General features: G+C 39.9%; 1 protein-coding gene across 2 annotated transcripts; it reads right to left on the bottom strand.

Annotated features, from left to right (window-relative positions):
* Nucleotides 1–1,303: 1,303 nt before the first annotated feature.
* On the bottom strand, nt 1,304–10,650 carry cdh26.2 (cadherin 26, tandem duplicate 2). Of its 2 annotated transcripts, none has more exons than XM_062541749.1 (19): nt 10,539–10,650; nt 9,467–9,589; nt 9,182–9,331; nt 8,711–8,852; nt 8,384–8,556; nt 7,751–7,882; nt 7,239–7,421; nt 6,347–6,660; nt 5,847–5,989; nt 5,065–5,289; nt 4,693–4,911; nt 4,236–4,357; nt 4,043–4,150; nt 3,239–3,304; nt 3,103–3,144; nt 2,967–3,011; nt 2,831–2,872; nt 2,577–2,657; nt 1,304–2,065 (listed from the first exon to the last, which is right to left on the bottom strand). In XM_062541749.1, exons 1-19 carry the CDS (start codon nt 10,572–10,574, stop codon nt 1,856–1,858), a joined length of 2,556 nt encoding a protein of 851 aa, XP_062397733.1. In that variant the 5' UTR covers nt 10,575–10,650; the 3' UTR covers nt 1,304–1,855. The 2 variants fall into 2 exon arrangements, with proteins under 2 accessions (XP_062397733.1, XP_062397734.1); XM_062541750.1 differs by having other exon boundaries at nt 2,967–3,008.
* Nucleotides 10,651–11,108: the final 458 nt, after the last annotated feature.

The following is an 11,108-nucleotide window of genomic DNA, read 5'->3' as shown; positions in this document are numbered from 1 at the left end:
TATACCGCAAATGAGTGGTTATGAGATTGATTGAGATAGCTCCTTGAGACTAACATACTGTACAAATACAAATTGGTCCTCCTAGGCCCTACAGTATTCAAGATATTCACAGAAAACTGTGTCCACACTACCCACATTTCAGGAGGTCTGGTGCGGCAGGGGGGTGACGAAACGAAAATCAATAATTTCGTGTCATCTTTGCAGGACTACATACCCACCAAATTTTGTGTAGCCAGGGGCCGGTTTCACTAAGATAGACTGTGACTATAACTTAGACTAAGGGTATAGTCAGACTTAGCATAGATGTCTAAATAATAGTGTTGTACAAAGCAGTTAAGACACCAACTATCCTAAGTAGGACTAGATGCAAAGAATTGTGGGTAATCTAGGTACTTTAAGACTCTTTTCAAAACAAAAAACATGGCCGACCGAGTTGACACTAACCACGTAGCTTTTACTCACTCAGAGAACCTGTGCATTATGGAGGAGTTTAACACGTATAAAGACTTTTTTGTGTCATGCATAGTGGCCAGTGTGGTTGTCGTTGCTGGCTAACGTAACGGATAAATATTTTGCTCCCGTCTTGTCCTACCCATGTTCTATCCCACTTCACCGTAAGAGGCATTGTAACGTTAGCTGGCTAGCTGGCTAGGAAGCTAAGTTACTTTCACCATGCAAGTTACCAGTCCGCATGCTCTTTTAATGTGTGCATTACACGTTTAAGGTTGTTTACATTTTATTTGGAGGCAGGAACATACATTGTTGCCTTAATCTAGCCAGGTTAGTTTAAAGCAGACGCTGTAGGACTGAAGCCCTGCTAGCCTGCTTATTTCAAATGGATAAGCTAACGTAATTTAGCACCTTTTCTGTTGTTACAATGGTGATATAGCACTTAAGACCCATGTTAGCCTGGGGGTGAGGTGTCTATTTGTTTAAGTCTAAAATTAGATAGTCTTAACTTTTGTGAAACTGGCTTAATTGCATTAGACTGGTCTATAAAGAAACGTAAGACCTATCTTAACCCATAGACCAGTCTAAACTACCTTCTAAAGTGAAACCGGCCCCTGGTCTTTCAGGGTGGGAATTGAACCCGGGTCACCGGCGTGCAGTCTAGGTGCCCCAGCCGGTTGCGCCACAACTGTGGCATTGTCCTTATTAACCGATTAGGCATTCAGAAGAAATTACCCTTGATCTGTTCATCTTAATGATGACTATATTATATTTATCATTAAGACATTAATGTATAATTATGATAAGATTCATAGTATTATTGCATTGACAAGGCAAGAGTCAAAGTCATATATCTTAGGACTCAAATATTTTAATTAATTATTGCTATTTTTTAAACAATGCATATAGACACACACACATGCAGAAACATCCCCCAACTCCCTGCTCTTATTAGTCCATTCACCACCCAACATCACATTACATGTATATTTTTAGTGGGTTTCCTTTTCATTCCAAATTATTTCATGAACACATACTGTACACAAATATATTTACAAAGTAAAAACATTATTATCAAATAATTCTGTATCCAGTATGTTGCCGTCCCAGCATTGATCAAAGTTCTAAACTGGGATACTGCAGCTGGCATTGAATTGAATTTCACCCGAGACATTCCTATGGTCTATACCCGTCTTTAGTGTTCTACCAAGGCTGGGAAAGTTTCCCCAATGACCTGTTGTCATCATTGAACTCCATAGAGCACATGAGACTACCCTGTACTTGCCAGACACAGTTTGTTGCTACATTCCGTCACATTCTGTATCAGTTTTGAATGTTTATAAGCTGCGGCTAATCATCCAAACCAATATCAACAGATTATTCACTCTCATTTTACACTGTACCATCACATTCCCTCCATTAAGTCTGGTCTACATATGTTGGCCAAAGTTCTGAATCTTGGGTCCAGATTCTGGAGCTGGTTGCTGTCAAAGTTACTGTCAGGGATGGAGATGGCATCCAGCTGGGCTTCTGATGCTGGCTCCCCCTCCAGGGCGTATTCATGGGGATCGTAGTCCCCCAGTTCATTTTCAAACGTTTCCAACATGTTGAGTTTCTGCAGAGGCAAGACCATGATGTGTGATACAGTAAGCCATTTTCAAAGTGTTCTTTAATACTGGTTTGACATCATGAACAATTAAAAGCAAAGTTGTTTAACCTAAATTTAAATAATCCCACATTAGCAGTAGACTAAACCTATATATAATAATAAACTTAAACCAAATGTTAATAATTACTTCAGGAGAATTATTAAGTTAATACTAAGAAAGACTATCTATTCAAATATGAGATACATGTACGTTCAAAAATGAATATTCTACTAACAGCAAAAAATGGCCTTTTAGCACATTAGATGTTTACATGTCAGTACAACAGGAGGGAATTTCACATTTCTATCAAAAAGTTATCAAATATTTCACTTGTTTATAGTCCATTGAAAAGAAACCTTCTACAAGTAGCATGAGCAAGTTATGACAGAAATTATCTCTTCAGTTGAGAAGGTAATATACTGGGGAATTAATGTATCATAAAGAATGTGATTGTGAGTTCATTTGCAAGTTTTTTACCTGGATAAGTTGAGAATTTAAAATATCCTGTCTCATGGATGAAGACCCTTGATGGGTGAACTTTCCGCTCATCATGGATCCCTTATTGATAATTTAGCAAATTAGTAAATTATACATTTCCAAATACAATAAATGTTCACGTTATTTAACAACAACCTTAATTACAACATAGGCATTCAGACAAACCAATTCAATGCAAAGCAAGTAATTCATCATTCATTCAGATTCATATCATTAAATACTTGTGAACATACTTCAGCATATCCAAACTCCCGGAATGATTTCCTACTCAAAGCCTGTTTTTGAAGAGGAAAAAATATATGTAATAAACTGCATTCAATGTATTCATCATTCATTCAGATTCATATCATTCAATATTTGTGAACTTACTTCAGCATGTCCAAACTCCCGGAATGATTTCCTACTCAAAGCCTGCTTTTGAAGAGAAAAAAATATATGTAATAAACTGCATTCAATTTACTCATCATTCATTCAGATTCATATCATTCAATATTTGTGAACTTACTTCAGAATATCCAAATTCCTGAAATGATTTCCCACTTGAAACCTGTTTTTGGAGAGGAAAAAAAGATGACATACTAGACATCGGTAGATATCAATGGATGAATGGAAATACTTTCATATTGGCAGTGTGTTCTTACCATCTCTTGGGTTAACTGCTGATTGAGAGATACTCCATTGCCATACTGTGAGAACCCTGGGACATTCTGGGTTGAAATGGGTTTAAATCAAAGTTATGTGAAGTTCTTCATTAATATATGCCTCAATAACTTGAAACAAAGGGCTTTGCAGACCTGGAGCTCTGATTTGTATAACGTGCAATATGGTGGGCAATATTGGCACATGAAGGAAAGCTCATTTACAGTAACTAGACAGCATTCCCGCAAAATACTGCAAACGTGTGCTGGCCCAACTGTACTTCACCAGGGTCAGACACAAGAATTAAAACATGTCAGAGCATTGTGTTTAGGCATGGCTGAAAAAATGGTGGAATTCTGGAGAAGGGTGTAATGGTGTCAACATTTTGTCATTTTCATCAACTGGTCCAGTCTCTGCATTACACTTAATGCAGAAAGCACATACATTTCTTGGCCAAAATCGCTAATTTAATACCATGCAGCCACCCTACATGGACACAGATGGGTCAGCACAACACTCAGTGTCTCTACATGTATGAGTGTGGTCCCTCTAAATTAAGTCTTTCAAAGCCCCATAATTAATGTGAAGCTTCTAAAAAAGATGACCAACTATCACCTATGTATCAACCTATGCAAAAGTCTGTTTGTGGGATGTATTGCAGTTTCAAGTAAGAGCCCCTGGTGTTTACCGAAAGACTATCCTGTACTTGTTTACTGTGAAACCCTGCATGAATTGCATGTTACTGTATGTGTTGCATGTTACTGTATGTGTATTTTATTTCACTACAACACACTCCACACACTTACAATCGTCTTGGTAGACTCTTCTTGTATTACGACGACAGGGCTTGTTGAGTGGACCATTTTGGTATTTACAGCTTGGCCGACATCAACCTGGTCGACTGAATAAGGAATCTGAACAAACACAGATGTACAGTATCTCATCACAGTGAATCTCATTTCAGCAGAAATGGCAAGATCTTATCACACTGTATTGTACCTTGCAATCAGTTCCAGGTGTCTCAATATTGGATTGTAGTAGATGCCATCCTGGACTTTCCTCTGATTGGATGAAGTGTTTTACTGGCTTACACGAGATTAGACTGGCCAGCAACAGCAAAACTGAACACACATGCAGTCGGACAGACAAACAGACACATAACGCATTCTCAATGAAGATGAATTCTGTGTTGATAAATACAATTGAAAGACAACCTTTTATTATCACATAGGTCTCAGTATTTTTTTTTTTACTATTACTCCTTATTTAAATATATTTGAAACGGTGTATGTGTATTTCTTTGCTCCCGGTTCTGTAGTAGCCTACAGCCCTCTGAACTTAAGCCACACTATGCTGGTCTGTTTGAAAAGCTCTGTCAGTGAATGAAAAACCCTGAATGACTATGTTGGGTAAAGTTAGTTTCTTTTTTTTTTTGTTTGTTTTTGCATGGCCTCACCTAGTAGGAGCAACAGGCCGAGTATAACAATGCCAATGGCACTTCCACCCATTTGAGAGGAGCTGCTCCGTGACTGGCAATCCTGTGACTCTGTGCAGTCACACACTGTGACAGACAGGTTTTGTAGGGAATGGTGACCTTGGGTGTCGGAGATCTTCAAAGTCAGTTCGTGGTGGCCTGCATAAACTGTGGTCTCCTTCACCAGGTTTACTTCAGTTCCTGTTCAGAACAATTGTGAAAACCGAACATTTGTTTAGATTTTTAAGAGAATAAGAGAAAAGAGATGCCCTTGCATTCCCTTAATCGTATTTAGAATATTTTTTTTCTTATCTACAAAAATAGGGCACGGCCTGGGATAATGTGGATTCCTACCATGTTTAGGGTCAAGTGTCCACCTCCCTTTGACGTCTCCAACCAGTTCAAAATGGAAGGGGTCACTGTAAGGGGCTACGTCCAGATCATGAGCAGAGATGCGAGCTGAACTGGGCCCATCGGACAGACACATGGCCAGTGCATTCGTGTCCAAGATAGGCACATTGTCATTCTCATCCATCAGGTAAATACTGAGCGTTCCAGTACCAGTCATAGGGGGTACCCCTGCCAAGTACAGAGACAGATTTTCTTACATTTAAAATCAGTTATGGTAGCATTTTCAAAACATTCTGTCATGAAAGGTCAAAGCATGTCAGAAAGTGCAGCGCATGCACTAGTTAAAAGTGACACAACAGTAAAGCTGGGAAGAGGAGGAGATGAGTGCATGCAGAAATGGACATATATGGGCAGCGCACTGCCCCTACCCGTAGATAGCTATCTGAGCTGCTGTGCAAACAACCCACCTCACGTAAATATTTTAACTCCCTCCCCCACACACACTACCAGAGCAGGTACGAAAACAATGCAGATACGGACATGTACTGTACTGTACTGTACTTAAAAGAATGTGACGTTCAGCCAGTGTGCTGTGAATGCATAATAGTACTGGATTCGTTTAGACTGACTGGAAGCATACAGTATGCTCAGGGAACTTTCCCTTGTACTTATGCATACAGTTTATCACTCGACTCTATTAGTATCTTCTGTAGTTTCCCCCATACAAAAATCCCAGGCCTATGACTGTAATCCAGAAATGCCATACTGTACATCCAATTGCTCACCATTGTCCACTGCCCATATGATTGTAGTGTAGACACTGTTATTCACATAGGGTGACTCTCTGTCCAGGACTTTTGTTGTGCTGACTTGGCCTGTCTTAGAATCCACCGTAACCCAACCAGCTGGATCTTTCCCGACTTGATATCTGGGGAGGAGACAGAGGTTGACAAACATACTGAAGGGGTGAGCTACGACAGAGTGACCCTTGGGTTCAGAAAAGGCCGAAAAAGGTTTGTGGCATGTACCTGAACTACAACCATTCATTCAAAAACCAAAACTAGAACTTAAGGGTTTAACAGGCCAATCCTCACAGAGGATTTGTTAGTAGCAATGTTAGTAGTGACATTGACTTGTAATGTTACAGATTCATGAGTTTGTTGACAGCAGAATTAGAAAGAATTCATCGTTTAGGTGCTGTCATGTTCTAGATTACTCATTACATTACTGATCATCTCCTCAATACCACACTTAATTTGTAGAACGTTCCCCTTCATGCACTTACTCAAAACTATTGGCATAGACCCCATCGTGGTCCTCTGCAGTGAATTTGTCCAGGAGCGTTCCAACAGGAGAGTTCTCCATCACCCTGATGGTTTTGACCTCAGGAAAGAAGACAGGAGGGTCGTTGACGTCCTCAACGGTAATGGTGATTGGCAAAGAGATTTCAGGAAGGCGGGTGTCAGAGTCCGCTCCTACCCATGCCACGTCCCACAGTCCCTGCTGAGGACGACCATTGACTTGGCAGGTAAAGTAAGGCTCTTCATTCTCCACGGAGACGGACAGCTTTCTCAACTCACCATCTTCAAAGTCTAAGGGCTGAAGAACAAACAGCACTTTAAGCTATTTAAGTATTTCAGACTTCCTTAGAGAAGTCTGTGATATGTTCTATAAATTACTTTTTAATATCTGCTTTGAAGCAATATAATTTTCACAAGGTTAACATAATGCAAGATACCATGTGAACTTTAAAAAAAAAACTTTTGGATTGCAATTATATAAATTAATTAATTATGAATTATCATTCATATTATTATTAAAATTATAATTATTTTCTGTTTGTTTTATATTTATGTTTGTGGTATTTAGCAGACACTTTTGTCCAGTCCATCTACAGTACACACTACATTATTCATAGATAGATAATAGTTGAAATAGTTCCAAATGAACCCTCTACCAAAACAACCACCCTCCTGTCTTCACTAGTTGCATGATTACCCTTGTGTGTGTGTGTGTGTGTGTGTGTGTGTGTGTGTGTGTGTGTGTGTGTGTATGTGTGTGTGCATGTGCATGCGTGTGTGCGCGTACAGTATGTTTTAGAGATCTACAAGTACCATGAACTCTCAATACATGCTCAAAAAGCTAATGCTGACTTTTATTCTAGAATAAATATGTACCTTAACAACTGTCAAAACTCCTTCATTCGTATCTGGATCCGTTGTGATCTTGAAGTTTTCACTTCGTTCTCCATGGAGCATGTACTTGGCCCTCCAGGCAGGAGTGCCTTTAGTGTCTTTATCGGAGACTTGCACTCGTAGAATGGTCATCCCACTCTCTCCCTCTTTGACTGTGCCAGTCCCCTATAAGAGACAGCAGAACATGTCACTTCTCACAGACTAGTACCAACAAGCCAACAAGCTTTTAGGTTTGGAAAAAGCAAAAGCAAAAGGATTATGTTGGCGCTTCTGTACCAAAAACTAGACTGCATCCTCTCTCCTACTGATAAACAAAGTTTGTGTGTGTTTTCTACAAATAGCCCACACCAGACAACGACTGAGATTACTTTGGCTATGAGAAAACAGTGAGGTAAGAAACTGAAGTAACTTGTTTTTTACATCATAAGACAGATTTACTTTTTTGGTTCATTGTGTGCATCTCAGAGCTTAAGTAGGTGCTTGTCCAAACTTACAGTTTGACCGGTGAAGACAGGACGGTGGTTGTTTTGATCATTTAGATGGACTGTTACAGTGCTAGTGCTGGAAAGTTGAACCACTTCTCCCCTGTCCTTCACTTCAACCAAGATAGTATACTTCGGGTGTTTCTGGGGGAGAGAAATGAAATTAATTTAGAAATGTCAAATACATGAGTTTTACAAGAACTATGCCATCTATGGGGAGCGCTGTGGCGCAGCAGGCTACAGCGCTCATACCACATACGGGTCCGAGTGCCCACGGGGACCCAGGTTCGAATCCGGCCTGCGGTCATTTCCCAGTCCCACCCCATCTCTCTCGCCCACTTACCTCCTGTCTCACCCTTCACTGTCCTCTACAAATAAAAGCAAAAAAGCCCTAAAAAATATACTTAAAAAAAAAAAAAACTATGCCATCTATAATTTGCTGTCACCCCAAAGAAATGCTAAAAAATGGTCCTCGAAAGTAAATAGGTACCCCCCCCCCATATTTATTGCACTCTGTCTCTCCACAGTAAATCCAAGTGAATTTCTTGTGTAATATTCTCTGTCCTGATATTCAGCTATGGAATATGAATAACAAAAGAGACTGAACTGCAAAGAGAAGAGGAGAATAGCATTGGTCCCACTCACCTCATAGTTCAGGCATCCCTTGAAACTTATTTTTCCTATGTCATTTACTTGCTCAATGACAAAATCAATGTCAGGATCTTGTGGGGTAACAGACACAATTCTTAAGTCAAAGGTTCCATTTCCAGTTGTTCGATCATCGAGGTCATCTGCCCGCACTGTGATAATGTCTCCACCTGTTGATGTGTTAGTCTGTTTAATATTATGGTACATTTATACATTCATATGATTAATATGACAGTAAAGAACTGTCTTAACTAACATATACACTATGAAAATCAGTCATCATATCATCTGGTCAATAAAAGCAAAGCTACCATCATAACAAACCTTGCTGTGTTGACTCATCCAGGCGGATTTCGTAGTCCTTGTCTAGTTTTGGAACATTATCGTTCACATCTTGGATTTGAATCTCAATTCCAAGCCTTGTGTCCACTGCACCATTTGAGACATTTTGGGCTTCAAATTTGAGCTTCATTCACGTAACATGTAAGGAACACAAACATTGAGATGTATAAGGAAAGAGAATTAGAGAAGCTGTCCCAGACCCTTCAACAAATCGATCACAGCTGCATCTAAGTGTTGCACTCACAGCTTATCATCAGGGTCATAACTTATTTAGCTGAGAGCTTAACTAGGTGACTGTTTCGAGTGGAATGATGAGATGTGCTTCAAAGTGGCTACAATTTGCAGTTAAGTGGCAAAATGCAGGATCTATACTTAAAAGGGGACATGGCCTGCTACTTCATGGCATCAATCAACCACAGCACTGTGAAGAAAATACATATATTCAGTGTTTACCTTGAGAAGTCTGAATTCCTCAAAGTCCACTTTCCGTTTCATCCACAGGGTGCCATCCTGCTGGTCAATCTGAAGCAGATCCTTTGGATCTTCATCAACACCTTGTCCATTGATTTTAAATTGAACTAAGTATTTAACATCTAATTGTATCTGAAATACAAAAAAAATACAAAAAAATCTATCTCAAACACACATGTACACAAAGAAAGTAAAAGCAGTATAATGTACAATCTTCTGATTCATGGACCACTGATCAGTCTGTATGTAGAGTTGTCTTATGCTCACCCTCCCCAGTTTGTAGGGGTAAGGACCTGGGTACTCCTCTTCCATGTCAAAAGAGTCTATGATCCAGCCTCGCTTCTGTCGAACCTTACCTCTTGGCGTGGCAGAGTCCGCAAGTACTACTGCCTATAGTGTCCGTAAGAGCAAAGATCACAGGAAAGATATTAAACTATGTTAGGTTGTTGTGCACATACCCTAGACTAGGGGTTCCCAAACTGTGCGAGCTGCTTCCATAGGGGGTACGCGAGATGAAAAGGGCTATAGCAGAAAGGTGTTAAAAACAACTTTCCAACATTTCTGTAATTAATTCATGAACAAATAAATCATTTTGAATTTGAATCATTGGGTGATAATTATATGGAAACAAGACATTAAAGGAAATCATTTGTAAACTCTATAGTAGGCGACATTTCCTTTTTAAAAAAGGCGACTTATTAAACATGATACCTGGAGTGCGTCAATAGAATGTGCTACTTTTTAATGTGTCAGATGGTGGGGGTACACAAGCCGAGTCAGAACGTCGAAGGTGGTACATGGGGGAAAACGTTTGGGAACCACTTCCCTAGACAATTGCCCAAGCCGCCACTAAGGAACCTATGCAGTGGTATCGGTATGATTGTATTTCATTGCTTTCTTTTGAATGGTCAAACATGCACAATTTTGAGGGTGACAAAAAGTGTTTTTTTTTTGTTTTGTTTTTGTTTTTTGCACTTCACACAACTTACTTCACACACTCTTAAGGGAGCGCCTTTGTTAATGTTAGTTAACATTATTAGTATGCCTTATGGACTACATTGCTTAAACAACAAATTTGATCCGTTCTCAACCACCCATCACCAAGGTATACATTTGTATACTGTAGGTTCAGCAATATTCATTCCTTCATTTAATAGCTATTTATTCAAGGACCTGAAGAAGCAAGAGGTTCTTGATCTAAAACAGAGTGTCTGTTTGAAGGTCCATGCTGTTTCAATTCTAACATTGACATTCAGGATAGGAGTGTGTGTGTGTGTGTGTGTGTGTGTGTGTGTGTGTGTGTGTGTGTGTGTGTGTGTGTGTGTGTGTGTAAACTTACCAGAATCAGTAGCATGCAGATAGTCCAAGCTCCCATTGTGGCTAGATACCAGGAAAGTCACACCAGGGCAACAAAATGCTTCACAGGCTCCTTTCCCCACGACAGCCTACCTGCCACTGGACTGCACTCTCGTGGGTTGTCCTATTTTAAGGTAGGGCTGGCTCACAAATTACATCATGCTATCTGCTATAGTGACACCGGATCGGAAATGCAGATACTGTACAATACCGTGTTCAGTGTGGGGGTGGGCGCTTTGCATATGGTTTTGGCTTTCAGTAAAAACAGGGTGAAACCATATAATAACAGTATGAGGGTGTTCAAAGATGTATGTGTCAAGTTGGATATCCTTCATGGATATTGGCACTAACATTGGCATGTTAAGACGTCAGTGGAAGTGATTACCACTCCCTGTCAGACTTCCAGGGAACTTGTGATAAAGTACAGGCTCAGACATGATGATACTCCAGCACACAGACTTACTTCCTGCATGCCCCTGTGTCTTGCTTATCATCACATCATAGCTTAAAAGGGTACCAATTGAGGTGCAATGCATCTGAATGTTGTTCATGT

Source organism: Sardina pilchardus, chromosome 7 (assembly GCF_963854185.1).
Source record: "Sardina pilchardus chromosome 7, fSarPil1.1, whole genome shotgun sequence".
In the NCBI taxonomy this organism is placed as follows: domain Eukaryota; kingdom Metazoa; phylum Chordata; class Actinopteri; order Clupeiformes; family Clupeidae; genus Sardina; species Sardina pilchardus.
This window is presented reverse-complemented; position numbering and strand designations above follow the sequence as displayed.